Consider the following 25,287-nt stretch of genomic DNA (forward strand, 5'->3'; position numbering starts at 1 on the left):
AAACATTACATTCTCTCTCTCTCTCTCTCTCTCTCTCTCTCTCTCTCTCTCTCTCTCTCTCTCTCTCTCTCTCTCTCTATAGCCCTACTCCTCTCATTTTCTCCCCCCCTCTCTTCTCTGTACCAAGAATAATTAAAATCGACCAACCATGACACCTAGCTCCTGCATTTAAAGCAGGAGAGGTCTGTTAAATTCCATATTAACTTCTCGCACTGAATTTCGCTCTCCCCACCATTCCCCCTCCCTCTCTCTCTCAGTGTCGATGTGCACCAGCCCCCAAATTAATGTAGGCCTAGTCTGTTTCAACCTCGGCACTGTATAGGCCCAGTGAAAGCATTACGCATGAAAACATTGGTCTCTGGTGAACAGTCTATTGAAGTGCTGTAGAGTAGGCCTGCTATAATATAGACAGCCAAGTAGATTTCGTTTATTTATTAATGTTGCACATGTCTGCTGATGAATATGGGTCTGATGGGATGATGCTCTTTTAAACTTTTATTCATGCTCGATTTACAGAAAAAAGTACCCAAATCAAATCAATTGTTTTGTGCCATATAGTTGTCCCTAAATGTCCACCTATCCAAAAGGCATAACATATGCAAGTTCATGGAGATATAGGCCAATGGGAATTTCTGCACCAGATATTAATTTAATTTCTCTTTTTGTTGTCACAGGGCAAAGTCTAAGAATGGAGGCAGATCCTTAAGGGAGAAACTGGATAAAATCGGATTGAATCTACCCGCAGGTAGACGCAAGGCAGCGAACGTTACCCTGCTGACGTCACTAGTCGAAGGTAAGTTGGCGTGCATGGTTGTTAAAACCACCGACTTGGGTTTTGCGGCTCCTGCAATAGCAGGTGCCTCTAACGGGGGCGCCCGCCCAAAATCAGCATAATATAGGCGCTCATCCGTGTAATTTGGACTGACTTTGCCTCAGCAAGTAATAATGCATGAAGGATAGGCTATGTGTGTTTGGAGAGAAAAGAATGGAGCTGATCATTCTTCTTGTGGCTTTGCAGCATCGGCTGCATCGTTTTACGACACTTGCAGGTCCATGGTTGGCCTAGTTTATGCTCAGTGCATTTGTGCTGGCATCGAGTTAATTACTGAGTGTGTTGCTTGCTTATTGGACTGTATTTTTTCCACCTCATGGGTGAAGATATTATTTGATTGATTAACTCCTTATTGTTTTCGACATTATTGTTGGGCCTGATATGGTTTAATGGCAACATTAATACAGCTATTAATAGTCGTGTATATGTCGTGGCTTTTCAGACAGTGGATATTTCTTTTGCATATACAAAGGGCATGCTGACCTATTGAGGAGCTATATTTGTTGCGGGCCCATTAAAGAATAAATTAGTCAATTATAATGTGGTTGCAAGGATGCCTTTCTTCGCTATACTGGTACTGGATAAATCCATTTAGCTTGCAAAGTTGAACCTTATTATTCAGTGCAGTGGTATTTGGTTGTGCCGTGGGTTTTAAAAGGTGAAAGCCTGTGATGGTTCATTGGTCCCAGTTAATCATTATTGCAGACGAGGACCGAATGCTTCATTGAAATTTGGTGCTGTATTTGTAATGAGCCTGAAGAAATGTATGATTGTTAAGGATAAGGTGGTTGGCGAGAGGCCTGCACGGGGTATAGTAGGTGGCCTGAAGACACTAGAGGTTGTTTAGCGGAGGGGACACTGGCGTTTCTGAACGTGCTGTTATTATTTATGATCCGCTCCATTTTATGGAAACGAGTTTACCGGACTGCAGCTTTGATGCTAATTGGCGCATGCGTTCTTCCGGAGTGGAGGCTTATGGGCAGGAAGCCCCGCAGTAAAAACCCAACTGTTTCAGGAAATTAAAACCAAAGACTTGAACAAATCAACAGAGAGAGTCTAGAGCTAGCTCAGACTAGCCTATACTCTCGGTGGAATGAACCTGCGATTCTCATGGCTGAAGTCTGTAAAAAAAAAAAAAAAAAGAGAGAGAGAAAAAAAGGGGGGACCCGGATTTAACTCCTAGCCTTTTAAAATTGCTTCCCTATGCCGTTGTGATCTGCTGGACTGTCAGTAATGTGTGGGCATTGGTAATCAATGTCATGGTGTTAAGCATGACGCCCCCTTCTGATATTTCATATCCGCATATGAAAACATGTTTCTCCCCCCATATTTTAACCGTTCTCACGGTAGGCCTAGGCTATATGATGACGTGTGTAACTTGCCTGCGGTTTTGTTGTTATTAAGCCCGATTGTTGGGGCGGTAAACAGGTGCTTATTATAGGCCTATGGGCTATATATACTGTCTGCAGGGTCAAACCCAGTGGCACCACTTTGGACCTGGGCTCGTTTGTCAGTTAATTAAGTGTTAATTAGGGAAGTGTTAATTGATCTATATTAGATGTCACCATGTGCAGTTTTGAGCGAAACATATTACACAAACACACTCATTCAGCACACTCAATCGGGCATGTTTTTTATTTTATTTTCTTTCTCAGGCGAAGCAGTGCATCTTGCCAGGGATTTTGGTTACGTATGCGAGACCGAGTTTCCAGCCAAGGCAGTAGCTGAATATGTAAACCGTCAGCATTCCGACCCAAATGAACAAGTCCAAAGAAAAAACATGCTATTGGCAACGAAGTAAGTGCTATTATCCCATTTCACTGTGTCACCCAAAGTGGATCCATGATCAGTGCTGCTATGTGTTTACTTGTGTGACAGCCCACAACACACACACACACACACACACACACACACACACACACACACACACACACACACACACACACACACACACACACACACACACACACACACACACACACACACACACACACACACACACACACACACAATAATTTAAAAAAAATCTGAAAAGTAATTTGTTGATATAGACATGTAATGATAGCCTATATCACATGCCAAATAAAACACATGCATTTATGTCAGAAAATGTAGGCCTACTTAATTAAATACTGCATGGGCTTGCTTTGTTATATTTTATTTCAGTTTAAACTAAACAAACAAACAAACAAACAAACAAACGCATTGATGAAGGTGTAGCCATTTTGTTCTTATATCTTGTGATATGAAGGCATTGATAAAACTGTCACTCTCGCCACTCTGAGTGTGACCCTCCACTTTCTAGATCCCACACACTCCCATAAAGGTTAGCCTATTTCACAGCACTTCTAAATATGCATTTCATTCAGCATTTTTTGGACCTCTTATGTAAGCATGGTGTGTGTGTGTGCGCGCGTGGGTGCGCGCGTGTGTGCGCGCACGCGCAGTGTGTGTTATGCCACCGAGTGTGGCATAACACAGTGTGTGTATATATAGCTTAATAATAGCCTATATAGTGTTATTAGTGGTGTCGTTTGAACAGGCTTGCTTGCCTTCAACAACACGCAACCATTTTGTTTGCTCCTTGTTTTCATCGACACTGACACATGACACAGCTCCAACGCCAAACTCCCGCGGTTCTTGAAGATAGACTTTTTATTTATTTTCGTAATTCATATATAGTCTGAAACATGGGAGTTCCTCTTTGCAGAAGCTTGCAAGGCATGCCCCCCCCCCCACTCACCATGCATGCAATATTGATGATGGACGTCTATAATCAAACAGCTGTTAATTATTACACCACGGATTGGACTAGTTTGACCCAATAAGTCAAGGGTCTGTTTATCAGAAGGCGCCTCATCACATGCAGCTGCTGGACATTTTTTGACGTTCTTGATTGGTAATTAACACGATCGTTGTCTCCTCCTTTTTTTCTCTTTTTTTTTAGGCAAATCTGCAAAGAATTCACAGACCTGCTTTCCCAGGACCGAACGCCGCTGGGGAATTCACGGCCACAGCCTATTCTTGAACCGGGGATTCAGAGCTGCTTGACCCATTTCAGTCTAATTTCTCACGGATTCGGGACCCCGGCCATGTGCGCGGCCCTCACAGCCCTCCAGAACTATTTGACCGAGGCGATCAAAGCCATGGACAAAATGTACCTCAACAACAATCCGAACGGTCACTCAGATAACGGCACTAAAGGCGACAAGGATGAGAAGCACAGAAAGTGATTTCATGCACCTGCCAAAGGCCGCGGGTCCCCCTGTCGACCAACCTACCCGATATAAATATTATAAATACCTTATAAATACTATTGATCAAGTTAAACGTGCCACTTCCTGATCGCGCGCGATTTTACATGTTTGTTTTTACTACGTCGTTCCACTTTGGATTCACGGGGAAACGACGCAAGAATCTTCTTCCACTCCCTCCATATTAAAAAAAGAAAGAAAAAAAGATATGAAATGATAAGAAAAGACAAAGAAAAGAACCAGAAACGAGAGAAGCTGCACAGCTCCAGGTGGAGAGGGAAAGGTGTCTTCCTTCACCCAGAGGACTTTTTAATGTCTACTCCCCTTTATTTTTTATCATGAGCTGCAACGAAACGGACTGAAATCCAGCGATCCTTCCTTATATCTCAATTTTACGATTGTAGCCGTGACAAAAAAAGAAAAAAGAGGATGAATTCTTATCAGTATTGTGAATAATAAACTTGAAAAACCACACAAAAAAAGAGAAAATCCAGAGTTCCATGTCATGACTTAAGTTGTAGGCTACTCTCTCGTCACTTCTCTCCAAGCGACCAACTTGAACTTTTGAATTTCAACACGATTCGCGGTTATAAGGGAATCGGTGTTCATGTATGTATATATTTATTTATGTGTAATTTAATGGGAATTGTACATATGGTGCGTCTGTTGAAACTTCTCTTTTTTTTATTTATCTGGTGCCTCCTGTTTTAGTGGGTTTGAATATTCGGTTAGTTCTTCATGTGATTTTATGGTTCTTAGAAAAACAGAAGTTTGGGGTATTTTTTTCTATGGGATATTTCAACTGAGCCCTCTTGTAGCATGTCGAGGCAACATTGAAGCAAGTGAACAAATTTAATAGAAATAAACTTCAATTTCTCTCTATATATATCATCCTTATTCAGTTTTTTTTAATTGAAAAAGAGCATAAATGAGACCCTGACTCAACTGTTTTTGTGTTTCTATTTTCTTGTTTTTATACAAGCTTTTATGTGTTGTGCCAATCAGAATACGTTTCATCTCCTGTTCTCTCCTCGAAGCACCATGAAAGCAATAAATGGAAACCTGTCTTTTTTTTATATATTTGTTTGAAGACATTCAGAAACATTCTTTGGGACCACCTGAAATCTTATGTCCGATATGTCCAAAAATTGGAGGCGGTTTTAGCTGTATTGTATAGACATGTGCTGGCAATAGTTCCCATGCCTGTCAATGTATTATAGTCCTTTGTTGCCCAGAAAAAAATAAATATTTGATACGCTTCATGTCGATTTTTATTCATACGTTTTAATTTTTTATTCACTGGCTGATACGCTGGGGTGTATTTTTGTTCTCTGCAGTTTTTTCCCTATTCAGTACGGTTACAGTAATTGAGTTTAAGCCTCCCCTGACGATTGGTCCATGCAATAAGCAGCTGAACTCATTGTTTCCCCTCACGTATAATAAAAAAGAATCTATCTGACTTTAAACTCCATAGTTTAGAGCGCAGGGTCGTTTGCAAACGAAACAGAGGGGTTTTGCAGGCCAAACGACACAAAACAATGCATATATACATTTTGCGGCTGAAGTGTGCAGCGCCAGCCCTGAAGCTAAACCGTTCTTTAAAAATCAGTGAGATGGACTATTTAATACACACAGACGTGTGTGTGTGTGTGTGTGTGTGTGTGTGTGTGTGTGTGTGTGTGTGTGTGTGTGTGTGTGTGTGTGTGTGTGTGTGTGTGTGTGTGTGCATGTGTGTGTGTGTGCAGGCTATAATGTTTGATTGTGAATCGTGATGCTATTGGTTCTCTGTCACGATATTGTGTGCATGCGCGAGCCTTGTTCAAAGACAGGCGTTAAATATTTGCTGTTCGCCTCGCTCTGTAATCAATGATCAGTCGTTGCATGTTCACTATTACAGGCGCGCTCTGCAATGCAATTTGTAGCGCGCGGGGGGATTTTCAAATGATATTTTGCAATCTTTAGTTACGTTGACATTCTTTTTTGTTCACACATGTGTGTATGTAGGCTATTTGGAGTATGTGGTGGACGGACTAATATAGAAACGCTCACGTTGGCTATATGGCACGTGACGCCATATATCAGATGGTGGCTTAGCAATATTTTGCGTGCAGAGGTGCAGAGAGCGACCCCATTGCATAACTGAACTGAGTGAGTGTGATTGTGTATTGATGGCGTGGCACCATGCAAGCTCGGAATATCTCGTCTGGAGCATGAATCAGTTTGTTGATATATATATGCATCTTGCTATTGTTTCTCTCTCTCTCTCTCTCTCTCTCTCTCTCTCTCTCTCTCTCTCTCTCTCTCTCTCTCTCTCTCTCCCTATTTCACTGTCTGGTAGCCATGCAGTTTAAAATATTGTAACACTGACACTGGGAGATGGAGTCCTGAGCGACCAACCCCCTCCTCCTCCTCCTCTTGTGTGTGTGTGTGTGTGTGTGTGTGTGTGTGTGTGTGTGTGTGTGTGTGTGTGTGTGTGTGTGTGTGTGTGTGTGTGTGTGTGTGTGTGTGTGTGTGTGTGTGTGTGTGTGTGTGTGTGTGTGTGTGTGTGTGTGTGTGTGTGTGTGTGTGTGTGTGTGTGTCTGTGTTGTGTGCGCGTGTGCGTGCGTGTGTCTCTCCAATCTCCCATAACTCAAACTAGCGGCCATATTTATCATCTGCATGATTTTTCGGTCCCGGCAGACAGCCGTGCGTGCTTTAATTCTGAGGCGGTTGTTTTGAGAGAGAGGGAGAGAGAGAGAGAGAGAGAGAGAGAGAGAGAGAGAGAGAGAGAGAGAGAGAGAGAGAGAGAGAGAGAGAGAGAGAGAGAGAGAGAGAGAGAGAGAGAGAGTGAGAGAGTGAATGAAGCCTAACTGTACATGTCCTTGGCATAATTGCGATGCACGGTGCGGAGCAGGTGAAGCGAAGCATTGTCTGTCAGGCCCTGTTTTTGTTGGCTCAGTCCTCAGATTGTGTGTGGGATCCTGTCCTCAGGCACAATAGCTCACTCATAAAGGGGATAGAGTATATACCCGCGCCTGCTACTGCTGGTGGATGTGGTGGGGGAAGAAATAGCATAAATAGTCACTTTAAAGGAAAACAATCGTATTAAAGGAGCATTCATTGGTATTAGGGAAACGGGAAGCCCCCCTCTCACATGTGTCATTAATGCTAATGTTATTTAATAATAAATGTAGCGGGTTTTGGCTGAATGAAAGCATGTTTTGAATGCGAAACGAAAGCATTAGAAATAGTGGTATCTGTTACAATGGTGCATGCCGAAAGCTTGTTAGACCTATATCTTGCTATATAGGTTGAGAGAGAGGATCGCGAGGCCTGTAATTGCGTTTGTTTATATATGTGATGGATTTGGGGTTGTAAGTCCAAATCCCATTGTTTTTCGTTTGTCTACACTGATACTGGCCTATAATTTGCATTAATTTTTAATACGAAATTGCAATTTTACCCCATTTAATCTGAAACAGGTAGAGCTGGTTTTTGCATAATGCCTCACAGCTAAAGTAATTTGCAAAAAACGAAGAGGCCCGAAATTTGAAGAGCCAGTACAGCAATACCCAACTGAATTTGGCTAATTCAATCCATAACCGCTGCTTGTCTCAACTAAACCAATTACAGCTGATTCCTGTAACCTATAGTAATTAATAAGTGCGCCTGTTGTTATAGTCTGGTGGAATACACCTTGGGAAACATAGAGAAGGATATTTATATTGTTGTTATATTTATATAACTACAACAACCATGAATGTTATATAGACCTATATAACAATCGGCGCAGGAGTGCGTTTATACCAGGCATTTTAAAGGACTCACTCGCAATCAGCCCATGTTTATGCAGTCAGAAAGTATTTAGCTGATGCTGTTGAGCCATATTGCTTCGTGAATTGAGTGTCTTCTGTCGACCATAACATCGACTCGTCCTTTTTCTTTTCTTTTTTCTTTTTACCAGGCATGGCCTAATTAGCCTCTAGCAGCACCGTCACTATGTGCAGAAGTCTGCACCGTAACGCTTGCAGGCAGCTATACCTTGGAGTTTGCTTGCCTGGGAGGATTTAGGGCAACAGCTATGATACAAGGCCTAGATTTAATATTCACTGTGACTGCATGGCCTGCATGCAGCCGATATTAGGCTGTTTGGTGTGACGTGAATTCGATTCAAGCCCAGATGTCCTCTTGACATTTAAGCGGATAGGCCTATACTGTCAACTGTCAGTTGTCTTAGTATAGTGGAAATAAATCTCCACTTGCTGGTAAACTTTGTGTGGCATGGCATGACATCTTAATGCGAATTGGCGGTGGTTGGATGTGGTGTGATGTGATGCATGGAAATGATGCATCCTACAGAAAATATATACGCGTACTTGATTTATTGGCGCAATAATGTGTAAAATATATTCGTCTTCGTTGACTTCGTCAATTAAGCTAATCGTCTCATCGTGTCAATCTTATCACATCGTTTTCTAATTCTGACATATTCCACATTATGGGTTTAACAGCGAGTGGCGTGGAGGTTAAGCAGGGTTTTCCTCTATGACATCTGATATGGTGATCGGTGCAATCGAATTATGTGATTTTGAAGTTTGCATTGAAGCGCAAAATGGCTAATTGTCCTCAAGTCTGACATCAGCCGTCATTTAGGAAATCCGGACCCCCGCCTGCGACTGACTGACCCCCTTTGGGCATTAGCCTATACCTACTATTCAAGCCGGGGCCCAACAAGCCAAGAGAGGTCAATGACTTCACCAAATCGCCCTTGATTACTTGAGACATCACGTAATCGATTAGAAAACATTAACTGACTTTGAATAAACAAAGTCTTGAGTGGACTGTGGGAGCGAAGCCGGGAGCTCAATAACTGGACCGCAATATGGGCCATTCAGAAAAATGATAGGTGTTTGATTAGCACAGAGTTGACATCTGCAAGTACGGGGAGAGGCCACCACACAGACACACACACACACACACACACACACACACACACACACACACACACACACACACACACACACACACACACACACACACACACACACACACACACACACACACACACACACACACACACACACACACACACACACACACACACACACACACACACACGGCCTATACATGCTTGAACGAGGGGCATTGCAAGCCTGATTGTGCGTCACAAATCATTCCAAATAAATCACTGTTGTCCAGTCACTGGGGTGTATTTCACAGACTTGTGTAGCCCAAATATATGTGGGGGAAAGTGAGAGCGGATTAAAATTGTGTTATAATGTTTCTCCTCACGGCTAATGCTGCTCACTCATATTCTAGTTTCAGTTACCCCCCCCCCCCCCCTCTCTCTCTGCATTCTCTGAAGCCAGCCGGGGGGAGTGTCGCCCGGGGCAAAACATATGCTTCTTTCCATTGCACTAATCCAAATGCAGCGTGGAGGAATAATTGCTCGAGTGGCCATGGCTGCGTAGGGCTTTGTCCCTCGCTGGCTCCCGTCAGCCAGGCACACGCCATTTCAATCAACTCTTTTTTTAAGGTCTCTCTCTCTCTCTCTCTCTCTCTCTCTCTCTCTCTCTCACCCCCCTCACCCCCTCATTGTCAAACCGACAAAACCCCAGACTTTTCAGATGACACAAATGAGCGTTTAACCAAAACGTCTTCACGCTTCGTAAGCAAAGCAGCATCCTAAAATGTTTTATTTATTTTCGCTGTCACGTGCCTGTTTATTTACGTTTTTGTCCCCCCCCCCCCCTCTCTCTCTCTCTCTCTCTCTCTCTCTCTGTGTGTGTGTGTGTGTGTGTGTGTGTGTGTGTGTGTGTGTGTGTGTGTGTGTGTGTGTGTGTGTGTGTGTGTGTGTGTGTGTGTGTGTCTATATGGATAGGGATAGCACATGTCTGACCATTGTTGGGTGGGTGATCATGTTGGTCACCGGAGAGTATCTTTCGTTAAGATTGACAGTTGGCAGTCGGTTGCATGTGCAGTGATTACAGCTGGGATGTGGTGGTGGTGGTGTGTCGGACTGTGTCCACGTTTTATAGAAGTCACTCACTGTGACTGTCATATGATATGCAGCATTTATATGTTTGTCATTGGCTGAACAGACCTCTGTTCATTCAAGGCCCCCCAAAAATATAGCCTATATAAAAATTTATTCAAGGAAATGAGCAAAAGGCCATTCATGCACCCTGACATATGGCTATAGGCATGCAGCCTTAAGCAAAGCAATTCCCTAGGCCGAATAACAACGATAACGACAACAAAAACAATACTTGTTATTACATAATAACTGCATAATAATAATAACTAGAAATGCAATCTGCCGAGGTGCCAAGTAACTTGCACCTTGTACACAAGTATAGGCCATATAATGGTCTATACTTGTGCGCAAGCAGAGCGTGCCAACTGCTACTATAACTAATGTCTTTACAACTGCTGTTCTTTAATCTTTTAGACCCTTATTGACCTTAGGGACCACCATTCTTATACCGACAAACATAACAGTACATGCACATACATAAAATACGTTACCTTTTAACCACCCAACATTTAAACATATCTTAATTACGTCACCATCAACAGCCAATTAGGCTTAGGGACCAAAATACCATGCCATACATAACACTATTGGTCCAGCCGACCACAATACTTTTATACGCTCTGCTTGGCAAGTAATAATAATAATGATGATGATGATGATGATGATGATGATGATGCAGCAAATAGGCCTATCTTAATCCATCCAAATGGGCATGCGCATTCTCGAGCGTACACCTGCACACGCACGCACGCACGCACGCAAGAGTTGCAGGGCCCAATGTCGGGCAACATTTTCCCAAGAATATAATGCAATTAAAATAGCCGATTTTCAACTAAAATATATAGTTCTATAACAGTCATGCTTGAATTGTAGCCCGAACCTGTAACCTAGAAAAGGTATAGGCCTACTGCATTGTTCAATCAATTTATGTGGAGAATATGGTGAACCATATTCCCAGTTTTTTCTGTGATGAATCAACCTATATGTGAGAAAAAGATATGAAGAAGACATCGTATGTTTTGTTACAGATTGTCCTCTCCTCTCTACGCCCAAACAGCATATAGAATGGCCTTATTTTCTGTGAATCAACGATGAAAAATTACTCTAGTAAAATGGGACCATTTACTAGGAAATCGCATATTTCCACGGATAAGAAATGGAATGAGAGAATCCCCAGTATTAGAGCATGCATGATGGGGGAAGAGAGGCAGAGGGAAGAGAGAGAGAGAGGAGAAAAGGGGGGGGGGGGGGAAGGAAAGCCGCTGATGTCTGACTGAATTAATAGACATGATAATTTCACACCGAAGAAGAACAGTATTTCATCTTGCAAGCTATCTGTTCCATCACAAAAGGGTCACCGCGCAGCTGTGGCGAACGCCGGCGTTATTATGAAGTTAGATGATAGAATCCCTTTTGCTATCCTAGCACTTTGCTCCAGGCGAGCAATAGCTCCGGGCAACGTCAGTGCCTCCCCATGATAAAGGACTTTACTCTCTCTCTGTGTGTGTGTGTGTGTGTGTGTGTGTGTGTGTGTGTGTGTGTGTGTGTGTGTGTGTGTGTGTGTGTGTGTGTGTGTGTGTGTGTGTGTGTGTGTGTGTGTGTGTGTGTGTGCAAAAGGCAGCAGCAGCTTTCACTCCCGACCTAATCAACTCACCCCCTCCACCCCCGCCCGAATCCCCCTCTCTCCCCCCATCATTCGCATCCTTTATTTTTATTCTTCATATTTGCCACTAACTTTCGGGTTAGCGTTCGTTCGTTATCTATTTATTTATCCATTCCATCCCTTCAACACACTGGATCTGAGTTGGTAGCCTACTGCGCACTTTGCAATGCATGCGAGCTTAATTTATAGGCCTATGTTATTTGTCGCTCGGGTTCAAGTGGTTTAAAGGGAATTAGGTCTTTATTGTGAATCTGTGACCCATTTCATGTATAGCTGGATGCAAAAACATTAATGTTGTGTCCTGTCCTCCCTCCAGACCTCCAGTCCAGCCCAATTTAAATGTATTTATTTATTTATATTATTTTTTTGTCCATTTCCCCCCTATTCGTTTCGTTTCCTAAAATATAGCCCAAGATTTGTTTTTCGAAGTGGTGTGTGTTGACAGGGGGGGGGGGGGGGGGGCTGCAGGGCTGCTGGTAAAAGGGACCATGAGGAAATCAAATGCGGGGATGATAGTTTACTTGTGTTATTGGCTTTGAAATACCAGATCATATCATGAGGAAATTGCCTATATACATTATTATTATTATTATTATTATTATTGCTCGATGGGATACAAATGAAAAGTGCAGAGGAAGATTGAGACGCGTATAAGATGGCATGACAGTAAATTCACAAGACAGTATGAGGGAAGCGGAAGCCACAATGCTGCTGCCTTCAATTAAATGTGTTGGAGCCAAATTGCACCAAATTGCACAAACTGCATGTTTATTTTGTTTTGTTTATATAAATGAACGACGTGGCCCTAATGATAACGCTATATGTCAATCAGTTATGAGAAAGGGTGGTTGTTGGTTGTTCTGGTAACCATTATTTCCTGTCAGTGGACAGTGGGTGATGGCACGCAGGTGTGCGATATAGGCAGGCAACACTATGGGCGCGTTCGGAAATAGCGCACTGAGCCCACTGTGCAATGCAAACTAATAGGCGAGTGTGCTCCGGTGTGGTATTTCCGAACGCGCCCATATGTTGCTCATGTTGGCGTTCAGAGTTTTTTTTTTTTTTTTTGTGCAGCGTTTATACTTGTATCTATCGTGATTTTGACTGATGGAAAGAACAAAATAAACGGATTGACATATCAAAAAAGAGCTATATTGAATGAATCATTCACGTGTCAAACTATAAGTCAACCCATGCAATTGTCCCTGCTGTAGGTCTACTCTATATACGGGACGGGACGCGGGTACAGTACACTAGGATATATGCAAATAGTAGGCCTATACCTATTACCAATTAATGTTCATGTCTCATGGCGTTCATTCATATTGTGCTGAAAACGATTTCCAATAGAGAGGGCCCAAAAAGTATAGGCTACTCAAGTTCAAGTTTGCAAGTTGACGTTTTTATTAATTAAATGCTCAACCAATACAGCCTCATATATAGCCCTACTGGGACAGATTTAAGATTTGTTTTCGATACCTCAGTCATACGAGAGTATAGCTACTGCATGTGTTTGTGACTTGATCCTTTGCTCAGCTGTGCGACAAAAATAAAAAGATAAAATAAGATAAGATAAGATATTAAAATATAGATACTAGCCTATAGGCTAGGCCTAATAGGCCTATACAAAGTTACAAAGTAGGACATGACATCATGATGCTTATAGTCCAATGCGAAGTGCCAGTGATGTCCTTTACTTATCCCATGTTGCACATAAGGACAAAGAAAACCATTATGGCCTTTGGAACATTAAGCGTTCAATATTGTGAAGTTGTTAACGTTGCTGAATAAATATATTTGTAAGTCCCTTGTCAAGTTTTATTTTATTTTGTAGCCTATTATCAATACTGAAAAATAACCTATGCTTCTAAAATGTTAATTATAATGATAATAATATAATAATCACTATTATTATTAATATTATTATTATCTAGTAGGTTGTATTAAGCTCTATCAGGCTGGAGCGTATCTGGAGTAGGCTAGACTATGGCTCTCTGCTGCCCCCGTTGACAAAATGTAGTCGGCACAGTACACGCTCCATAGCCACTATGGGAAATGAACACTACCGTGTGTACATCGGCACTAGTTTGTACACGGGCCAGAGTTTCCTTCTATTAAACTACGTACCGTAACGGTGTGTTTTAACAACGGCGAGCAACACTTCAATTTCATTGGCTATCGTCCACTATCGCCGGACGACATCGCCCAAAATTATTTTCATATTTTCGGCTGACGTTCCTCCTACCCACTTTTCGACCATCGCCCGTTCACCTGCTATCGCAGCTATTGCCAGTCGTTTCTGGGTCCCATTGACAAATAATGCACTTCCGGAAAATCCGTCTGGCCGTCGCCCGCTGTTAAAACGTACTGTTAGTGCCGTGAACACCATTCTTATTCTTATTTACATTGGGATCGCATGATGTTCTTCATAATGCTAGTGTTTTATTTCATTGTTTTATGTCACTTAAGTCATTCATCCATGCATGCTTGATGCTTCATCTGGAGCTACTGATCATGCATGGGACCCTGCATGGTAAGGCCTGGTTGATCTCATGTTAATTCTGTTGTGAAATAATTACCATTAGGCCTATTGCTGTCTCTCCATGATCTACCACTCCCTACAGTGCTTTCATTTTCACTGTGCTTAATACCTTTTAATGTGAATCCTCATCAATACTTGCATCATTTGATGCAATGCAGGATGCATTTTCCCATCCACCCCAAACCAGATTGTCTCCCCCCAAATGATGCAAAATTCACTGTGAAAACGCACGATTTGACTCAAAGCTAACAATGATGGGTTTTATGCTTTGCTTAGAGTATTTAACAATGTCCATGAAGCTTGAAGCTTTACTTAATTAGTCCATAACTAAGGCCACTTGTTAACTAAATGGATGATCTTGAAAATGCACTTGACATCAAAACTGTAATTGTTTATGACAGAGCATGAGTACTACTTTAAATTTCACCGCCATTTGCAGTGGATCTTTTGAGTGCGGCTGATAATAACACATAATAACTTTTTACGACATATGGACATGCAGACTATTAGCTTAAAGGACGAGAGCAGAGAGAGAGAGAGAGAGAGAAACACATATAGTGCAGTGCATGGTCTGGTCTCTCAGAGTCTGTGAAGAAATGGTTTTGATCTTACCACAGGCTAAACACTGCCAACAGGACTTGACATTGCAGAACAATTTCCCAATTACCTTTTGACATGCATATTGACACAAACGCGCAAAACTGTAATTTTCTCTCTGAATTTGTTAGCTTGAGGGGCTCACTTTCATGCCAGTGGATTGTCAGATGTGCAGCTTCTCTTTCTCTCTCTCTCTCTCTCTCTCTCTCTCTCTCTCTCTGTGCAAGGGTCCAGACATGGCTTCTATAACTGTGGTAAATGGAAGAGGCCATTTTCAAAATGGTTGTAAAAGTTTCAGGACTAAGGTCCTATGATGTACCACCAAAATGATTTTCCCAGCTGAAAGGCACCCTCTAAAACGCTCATCCAAACATCCAATGTAGAAAATATTCCAACTATCTGTGACCAGATAAAAACATGAATGCTCTCAGAATATAGACACTCAGAACCTTGTCGTCACGCTGTGTTTCCAGCATAGTGTACTGTAACGTCCATTGAAAACAATACAAAACATATACATCAGTAAAGTCTTTTTAATTACCCATTTATCTCTTTCTCTTCATAACCTTTATCCTCTGGTTAGGTGTGTACTATATTTGACCGTCTTGTAATGCTATAGCTGTGTGCCAAAAAACTCAACCTCTCCAAATAAACTTTGCAAACATCACAAACATCTAGTCTCTCCAGTGCCAGTTGGCACTAAAATGCCATAATCAGTGGGACAACATTGTCTTGGGCTTTAGATGTCCGGTCCGGGCAGTGAACAGAGGAGAGAGAGAGAGAGACAGAGAGAGAGAGAGTGCTGTGGTCGGTCGTGTCATCATGTTTTGTCATGATTGTCACATGCTGGGGCAGATTACAGGAGCTGGTGTTGACGTGAGCTCCCAGCACCCTCCCAGCTGCCTTCTGTCAGGAACCCCAGAAAAGTGGGTCAGGCCTGGGCTTGGCTCTACCCTGAACCCCCTGTGCTCCACCTCCATGCAGTCCCAACGCAAGCGGTAGCTGAAGATTAGGATCAACCCTGGGGCCTCTGACGAGGGCCAAACCCCAGGCAGTTACTGCAGCTTGGTTCTCTTTCAGAACGGCCCCATGCACCCACCCCAGTAGGCTCACTTCCAATATACAAATTAAATTATATTCCAGTTTCACGTTAAATGTATATCCAAACCTCATTTAATGAAGGCTTGTTTTCATAGCATTTAGTATTATAATATATTGGGCTTTAGATTGAAAGAAATACTAATTATTCCACAAGCATGTTGGAAGTATAGGCTATATAGGCTATATAGGTCTTGTGAGCACCAAGGCAACACAATGTTTTATTTTTCATTATCATTTTTTTTCAAATAACACACAATCAATCAAACGCTTAAGTACATTTTAAAATGACCCTATAATCAAACCAGAAAAGAAACTTGCTTCAGGGGGAAAATTGGCTGACTGGTTAGCCTTATTAGCCTATAGGAAACAGAAGCTAGGCCAATGGTTATGCTGTGGTCACAATAGGCAGAGTCTGACATGAGAAAGGCCCTCAAGGCCAAATCATTCATTACAATGTGGCAACATTGTCACCGTGTCAAACAGATTTGTCTGTAGTGGTTATGGAATATATACTTTAAGGTTCTACTTAATCTACTACTGTATATCCTGTCCGTCATTTGAAATTGTCGCTCAGCTAGCGTGAGTAAAACAAAGTCAGAAAATACAAAATATATATCGCAAACGAGAAAATGTGCTTGCAGGCTATTGTGAATTAGCAATAGAAATGGCCCCTATACACACCAAACTGACTTGCCATAACTACAACTACAGACTAATGCCAGGGAGATCAGTTGGGTGCGGTTAATTTGCCTAGTTTCCAGGTTTTTCTCATCTCGAGGAGAGAAAAGCCTGGCAACGACCTAATGCAGAGTGTCTTTAGGGCGGTACTTCCGTTGTATCCACTTCCCCTGGAAACGGTCTTTTTCAACCAATCACAACAAAGGATTCATGCACGAGGAATGTAAACAGACCGTTGGCGGTATACCTGCGGTTAGACAACTCAGTTGCAGGTTTTGCCCAGCGTGGGCGAAAATAGACAAACATTCTGTGAAGATAGACAAACATCTGACGAACTACGTAGGTGTGTTACAACACACTGTGTTGCGACACGTATATAGCTTGTAGATCGGCAATTATTTTGCTATTGACGCACAACAAAGTATATTGGGGTATAGGGGTTAACCTCTGCCGTGGCGTGCACGCACACAAAGTGCAGCAGGGCACACAAAACGAGCTCAATCGTCCCTCAGTAATCACCTAAATGAACACCACAGCGGCTCCGGCTAAAGGGTTGGGGATGAACGCCGGAGCTTCACAGTGGCAGGTCTGTGTTTAACACAAGTTCCATTAAAAACAGCCCTTTACTATTACTGAAGGAAACACAGTGCCCGGGGCCTCTCCAAAGTGTTACGAAAACCTCATTGATAATTAAATGTTGGTTACCCCCGGTATGCATCGCTCTCACACTTTGCTTACCAATCAGACCTCCATCCGCCGCTGCCACCATTTGCTCTCCCCTCAGTGTTTATCAAGGAATCATACCGCCCTCTAATAGGCACCAATTAGAGCCAACGGGGGCTCGGGGGTTAATTATTCCCCAACACATTATTTGATTGAGCGTATTTAGAGCGGTACAGTGTTGGCGAGGAACGGTGACAAGGGTAACGATAGATAACACATTAGTCTTTGTTGACGTGCACACACACGTATAACACACACACACAGATATGCCCACACAGACACTGACATGTATCCATATGCATGCACATATGCATGTGCACAAACACACAGAAGCAAGCACCTGTATTGCACACCCGCACGCACGCACGCACACACGCACACACACACACACACACACACACACACACACACACACACACACACACACACACACACACACACACACACACACACACACACACACACACAGGCGTTCAAAAGTGGTTGTCCTGGAGTATTATATGTAACTGTATATATTCTCAATGTGAATAATAGTCTCCTGATCCTGATGAAGAGACTTCTGATGCCACATGCAGCCTCAATTTCTCAACCAAGCAATGACAATTAATTTGACTAAAACCCATAGTTTTGCACATAGAAGGCCTTATTATATGTAAGTTATACATGTAAGTCCACACTTTACATGCTCATAAGTAACAGCCTGCTGTGTTGGTCTCTGGAGGGAGCGTGTGAATGCTGAAAAAGGTAAGCGAATGCCCCAAATGTATACAGTATATGGATTTCATGGTTGAACCAAACAAAAAACTACCAAGCACAGAAATAAATCTTTATCTCCTTGGCTGGGAACTCTCAAGTGAAACATAAAGTACATCAGCATCAATAATAGCAAATGTGGATTCAAGGCACTATCCCTGAACAATAAACATACACTTACGGATAAAATTTTACACTCTCAGAGTTAAATTGACACTGAGGAATTTGCTGTTGAACCAGCAAAATAAAGTAAAGAGAAAGAAAAGAAATACGCTATACCACAAAACAACAGAACAAAAGCATAAATACACACAATGAGCAGCAGGTATCTGATTTATGCCGGGCAAAAAGATAATAATCATTATGCCCAAATAGCGTTTCCACTCACTCACACTGTTGAGAAGCAAAGACATAAAAGTAAGTTGAGAAGGGGGCTTTTGACAGGTTGTTAATGGATCGCTGTAGGCCCATCTGTTTCACTGCAAATAGAGGAATGGTGGGGTTTTTTATTTTTTTATTTGGGCTGTTGAAACTGTTACCACACTGTCACTGTAAACAATAATTGTCAAACATATTTACCCCACAATCGCTTTAGCAGATGTTCCGCTGTTTGTTTCCAGCGTTTTTTTCCTGTGCGTTGTATCTCCTCTCTGCAGATACACACACACACCCCACACCGCCCCTACCCCACACAGCCCCCCGCCCCCCACCCCTCCCTCCCTTCATCCCTCTCCACCTCACCCCCGAATGGAATATTGAGCAGGTATTTGAGAAAAAGGTGCTCCGGGGCACAAGGGTGCGAGGGGTGGTGTGGTGTGGTGGGGTGGGGTTTGGGGAGGGAGGGAGAGAGAGAGATTATCTGGGCCCTTCATCAGCAGTGCATCCCCCCGCCTTCCTCTGCAGCAGCACCTCACTCCCCTCTCCTCCTCGCCCATCGCTGGGGCCCTGAGGGCCTGGGGAGGCGCCCCCCCCCCCCCCCCCCCCATGCCTCACAGCCATGCAACCTCTTTATCACCCTAATCTGTTAATTGTAGGCGCTCAATTGGCACAGGGTGGCTTTTTATTAAAGCCTCTCCACATTAACTAGACGGAGAATGCAGAAAAGCCACAGTGACCGTCGCCTACTTTCTTTCTCGTTGCTCTCGGGCTAGCTTGGCCACTTGGAGAACGAACAGCAAAATGCTCAGTGTTAATTTAATGTAAAATGGGTCCCTTTCGGGTCAATCTTCACACTCTCAGAGTAAAATGAACACAGATGATTTTACTGTTAATACACCATACTTGTGACTTTGTAATATTATTTAACAATGAGTGCAATTAAGAACTGATTAAATAACGGACAACACATTTGTAAATGAAAGAAATATATATGAAAATTATGAGAAGCAACCAGGGTGCCATGGCAACCAGCGGGGCTGTCATAAACTGAAGTATGGATTGTGTAGATTCAAAATTAATCTACAGAGAAACAGACCCTTTCTGTGACTTATTATCATATTTGATCTATAATGTTTCTCATATAGCAAGAAATTATTATAATTATTGCACAAATTGCACAATATACAAAAAATGGCCGAAACACATAGTATGCATAATCTATTCTACATGTATACACGAGCTCATTTGGACATTCTGAGAAAGCTCAATGGGAAAAAAAAGACATACAAAAAGTACATTTGTGAAAACGTCCAATAACGTTTATAATATACATATGGTATATCTTTCAAGTTTTTGTATTTTTCAAAACATATACGTGATTTCTTTCCTTCTTTCTTTGTTGTTAAAATGAGCAGACGTGATCCCAGGTGTCATGTGTGTGTAGGTTGTTACTGTGCTGTGAGTGAGGGGCCTGCTGGATAGAAGGCCATAGGCCAGAGGTCTCCTCCATAGACAGTCCCGTCACGTCCCGTTCAGGCTTGTCTGCACTGTGGCGACTGCTCTTTCCTCCACCCATCCAACCCCATCTCTCTGCCTCTCCCTTTGTTCTACCTGTGTTTTGTATATCGGTCAGATGACTTAGACATCCAATAGTGCCTTTAGAAAATGTTGAAAGGTTGAGAGAGGACGTGAGTGTGCGGGATGAGCACACGCATGCTGTGACATTGAGCACATGAACACGTGCGCACAGGAAAAAAGCACATACGCATGCTAACAAATATGAAGCAGGAACACATGCAAGCATGCATGTAGAGCGCACACACACTCATTGAGTGTGCACCTGTGTGCGCGCATGCATGCATGCACGCACGCACAAACACACACACACACACCTTCTTCAATGCTTTCTTGGGTCCTTCCTAGCCAAAACAGCTTGTGTTTGTTGTCAAAAGACTGATTAAGAAAAGAAGTGCCCTGAGTTGGCTTTCCCAAGCAGCAAACAGAAGCTAAATTCTGATAAACTAGAGTGTGTGTCCCTTAATCTTAATATCAGTCGTACACCAAAAAGCATCTGTTTAAAGTCTGTGACTAATACGTACCACAAAGACGACACATGTGCAACTTTATTATTCAAATTGGTTGAGCATTTAAATGGTTATGCAGAGAGAACCTGATTACATGGTATAAGGACCGTATACAAAATCAAAAGCACATTTACATGTTCAATCTCAAAGGTGTCGCCTAGCATTTGTCGCTCTGAGAAGTTTCATGTCATATGTCGAAGCAGCAGGAGAGCCATTGTTACTGTCAAAAGTTCTCCCTCACCAATCTGTCTGAGAAATGTGGGCCTACAACTTGGTGACAGAACAATGGAGTGAGCGATTTATTGCCGGCTATTAACAACTCCTGCTTTCACGGCCCGTACTGCCAACAGGTGTTTTACGAGTCGGCCCCCTCAGATCGGCACAGATCCTGCTGCTCGGCCACCTTCTCCTCTCTACCACCATGCGTTCCAAGTTCCAGAAGGAACAAGGTCGTGGTTCTAGGACAACGATTCTAAACTTGTCCAGTGTCCAGCTTGCAACGGCCAAAATCGGTGCCATGCTCTTAACTCTTTAAGATCTCAGCGATGTCTCCTTGACAAAACTAAAGGGATGCGTCTTCTTCACGAAGCTCTGCTGCAAGAACACATTCCACATGTATAAAATAAGACTATAAAATAAGACTTTATCAGCATATCGTTGCTGTCGGGAGGAAACCACCTAACTCCATTTCTTTTGCATAAATCAGTGAACACCCTTTACGTCTGTGTGTTGTTTAGAAAATATTGAACCAATGGAAAGTAGTAAAAAACGCTTTGGACAAAACCTTAACTCCATTGGAGTTAAAAAGGTTTCTTCCGACCAGCACAGATATTCTACTCCTAATTCCAATACCCCAAATCTCGGCCACTCACTCACTGTTACGGTGAAATTGGTGACCTGCAGAGATATGTGACCATCATGTGGACCTCACATAACTTAAATGTTTATTAAAGCATGCACTCTCTACATTGTCAAAAGTGCAAGTTACTTAAGCATGACATGTCATTCTTACAATGTTCAACAGGCTTGTCTTGGCACCATCAAAGCAGGCCAATGTCCGGTTTGTCTCATCCTCTAATCATTCTTGGTAGATGGTAAAAATAAATCACGATAACAAATTGGATTTGGCCCAGCAGAGATTCAATTTGTGGTAATTTGCGTTGTTTTTTAGGCAAGAGGGAGTTTGGCACCCTGGGTCAATGGGCTCTTTGTGCAACTGGCTGTACGTGGAGAGAACCACGATCAAATCAACTGTGCAGCTATTTGTTTGTTTGTAAACGTGTCCATGTTTGGGCATATGCATTTGAAATAATTAGTTTGTGTTTGGATTCGCCCAGCTGATGGCTACTCAGATATAGGTCTTGATGAGCACTTGGGAGGCAAACTATAGTGACCTTCTGATACTTAAGTACAATTTTGAGATATTTGTAGCCTATACTTTAATTGGGTATTTCCAATTTTCAATAGTTTTACTTCTACTCCACTACGTGTGTGTGTGTGTGTGTGTGTGTGTGTGTGTGTGTGTGTGTTGTGTGTGCGTCATTCCAAGTTTAAAAGTGACCATTTAATTTTGATTGCCAGGAATAAAAGAGTAATAATACACTAAATTGTATAGCTTTGTGTGATTATGACTCGCATTCATATTTAATTTTACGAGTTTAGTTAATGACCTCCACAGCATCGAGCAGATCTACAAACTCACGATGAATTGGATGGGACAGGCTATTTTTGGCACCACAACACCATTGTATGACAGAGCATAAATTGAGTTTAACAGTTTACAATGATCCTGTGCAACAGTAATATATACAAGCTCAAAAACCCATATTGGCAACCGGCTGCAGCCTCCTAACAACAAACTTCAATCAATGTTAGCAGCCATGTTTAAAACTCTCCCTTTACTATATTGATCTGTAGGATGTTACAAATAATAATATTAATAATAATAATAATAATAGCAATATAGCTTCTGCAATCTGTATGTAACAACCGATTCCACTTGAAATGAGTGAGCAGCAAAGTGATGGCTTGCTTAGCTCCTTTGCAGACGTACACCTTCGTCATTACAGCTCCAACTTTGCAGTGGGCAAAAAAAAACATGTCACACTCTAGACCCCACTCCAGTTAAATAGCTTTTATTGGTGACTTTTAGCCAGGCTAAAACGGGGATACATTTTATTCCTGCGAGTCGGGGTTGAGCCCGAGGTGTGTGTAGCAGGCAGCGTACGTATAGGGGCCAACATAAGCGAAAAGGCTTTACAACTTAAAGGAGCCCATCCCTTCCGGCGCTGTTTTATTACAACTACTGTTTACATCTCCCAATACATCCTAAGTATTTTCCATTATTAAGTTTGGACAAATCATTTGCCTGGGGTTCAAGGTGGTATGCCATTGAAACGTAATCCTACAGTTGATCTTATTACTGCCAAACCAAACAAGCAGAAATCAATTTCAGCAGGAAAGGTAAAGCAAGGGGGGGAAAAAAGAGAGGAAATTAGATCAAAACAGCAGGGGGTGGTTGTGGTGTTGGGGGTAGGAGATGGCCTGGGTATATATATATATATATATATATATATACATACATACATACATACATACACATACGTGTATAGCCTAATATAGGGCAGGCTATGCAATGTGTGTGTGTGTGCGTGCATATATATATATTATACATACACATGTATACACACACGCGCACGCGCACACACACACACACACAATGTATGTAACCATGTTTGTTCACTGCCCAAACATGCTCAAACATGTCGACAAATAGCAGGTGGTAATTTTGCGGTATTAAAATATGGCACCTCTTAACACAGTTTCTTCCTCTCACTTGCCCCGGAGGTGAAAGCAGACACCCTGGATTAGTGCTCTTCATATTCATGGTGTAACCCACATTGTTTTAAGCACTCGCACTGCAGTGCACACCGTGAGAAAGTATATACTCCGGGGCCTCGCGCTCCTCTGGAAGTAAGCAGTAACACAAGTCTGATGAACTTTGGGTTTTCATTCCACATTATTGATTGATTTATTAGACTGGTAATGTTAACATAATCTATAATGAGTGCTCTCTCGCCTCTCTGTGAAACAGCGTCCATGAAAAAGAGAAGACTGGAGAGACTGGAGTTTAGGGGGGGGGGGGGTTGCACCACATGCTACATGTATCAAATTCAGCTGAAGTTACAGCCTATATTTATTCATGAAAATAATAACAGTGAGAGAAAAGACTGATTTCCAAGTTTAAAGAAAAAAAGTGAGCTGCTGTGTTGCAGAGTGGTGAGAAAGCCAACTATGGACGAAGTCGTAATTTTATTGCCAACTTGTCTACGGCTTCAGCCACGTTAGAATAAATAATATGAGAGAATGTTCTCTAATTTAGTTTTTGGAGATGACTAAAATTTGGATCTATATAGGACAAAACCCTAGCAAAACTTTAAAGACGTGCCGTGATCCCTGCCAACCCCTATAGAACATGATCATGAGGTATTATGATTATACTACGAAGAATGTTTTTCCAAAAACGTGTACAGAAAGTGTTAAAAGTATGTTTTTATGTGACCACACCCACCAGTTCATTAAGTATACCTGGTTTTAACCTTAGCACCACCCACGTGAACTGAAGGCGTGCCCACATGCTGTTGTTGTATGATAATGGGGAGGGGTTATATATAGGGGAGGGCCTCGATTGGGCCTTTGGACTCAGATTTTCAGCTTTCAGGAAGAAACCAAAACTAGTACACAGGGAAGACATAATTTGAAAAAGCTCTTTTAAGTATACTGTATTTAGAAAACATTCTCTTGCGGGTGAGCGAGCAGTTTCAGACAGGCAGTGCTGTAGCCGTGGCACTGGACACTAGCATTGCAGTGCCACCCTGCAGTGCCACCCTCCTTCGCCAGGAACCCTCGGCTTGTACACACCCGGGGAAAAGGAGGAGTGTGCGAGAGAGTGAGACATGTGATAAATTAGCCCTTAAAGGAAATGCAAAGCAGAGGCTCTGGCAGCGAGCCACATGAAACGCCAATAAAACAGCAACGTTCTCATTCTTTCTCCATGCTTCTCTCCCATTCGCTCACCCCCCTGTACACACGTATTGACTTTCCTTTTGGGTGGCACAGGAGAGCACAGGCAGGACGAGGCATTAACGGGGGTTAATGCCAGAGGAGTGATATCATGGAAAAGTTGCTGGTGTTTCACACCTTCTATCCTCCGTTAAACTCATGTGTCTGTCCATGTGGGGGGTGACAGCTCACAAAATGCATGCACTACACTTGCATGCCTATATACAATTATACATGGGCCTGCACACGCACGTGCACAAAAAAACATGAATGCGCACACACACGCGCACACACACACACACACACACACACACACACACACACACACACACACACACACACACACACACACACACACACACACACACACACACACACACACACACACACACACACACACACACACACACACACACACACGCGCGTGTGTGTGTGTGTGTGAGAGAGAGAGATAAAGTATATGCATGCTCATATATGCAATTTGTGACTATTGAATTCTATTATGAATATGTTTGGCCTATATTTAATGCAACTGAGTCCTAAGTCCTAAGTAAATTCCACTGTGAACTAATTTCTAGTCATATTACTCTAAATGTTAAAAAAC

The 25,287-nt window shown here is 42.5% G+C and overlaps 1 protein-coding gene across 7 annotated transcripts in view; it reads left to right on the forward strand.

The window, feature by feature from the left end:
* The window catches only part of tfap2a (transcription factor AP-2 alpha), a gene marked incomplete at its 5' end in the record, with an annotated part of 12,166 nt that extends 6,826 nt beyond the window's left edge, over positions 1 to 5,340 (forward strand). For all 7 annotated transcript variants that reach the window (XM_083778507.1, XM_083778508.1, XM_083778509.1 and 4 more), the window contains 3 exons: positions 675 to 793; positions 2,488 to 2,629; positions 3,780 to 5,340. In XM_083778507.1, the coding sequence (XP_083634633.1) occupies positions 675 to 793; positions 2,488 to 2,629; positions 3,780 to 4,065 (547 nt within the window). In that variant the 3' untranslated portion in view covers positions 4,066 to 5,340. The remainder of the gene's footprint in view (positions 1 to 674; positions 794 to 2,487; positions 2,630 to 3,779) is intronic.
* Between the last annotated feature and the right edge of the window lie 19,947 nt (positions 5,341 to 25,287).

The sequence above is a fragment of the Protomyctophum parallelum genome (assembly GCF_964188405.1).
Source record: "Protomyctophum parallelum genome assembly, chromosome: 12".
NCBI lineage: Eukaryota > Metazoa > Chordata > Actinopteri > Myctophiformes > Myctophidae > Protomyctophum > Protomyctophum parallelum.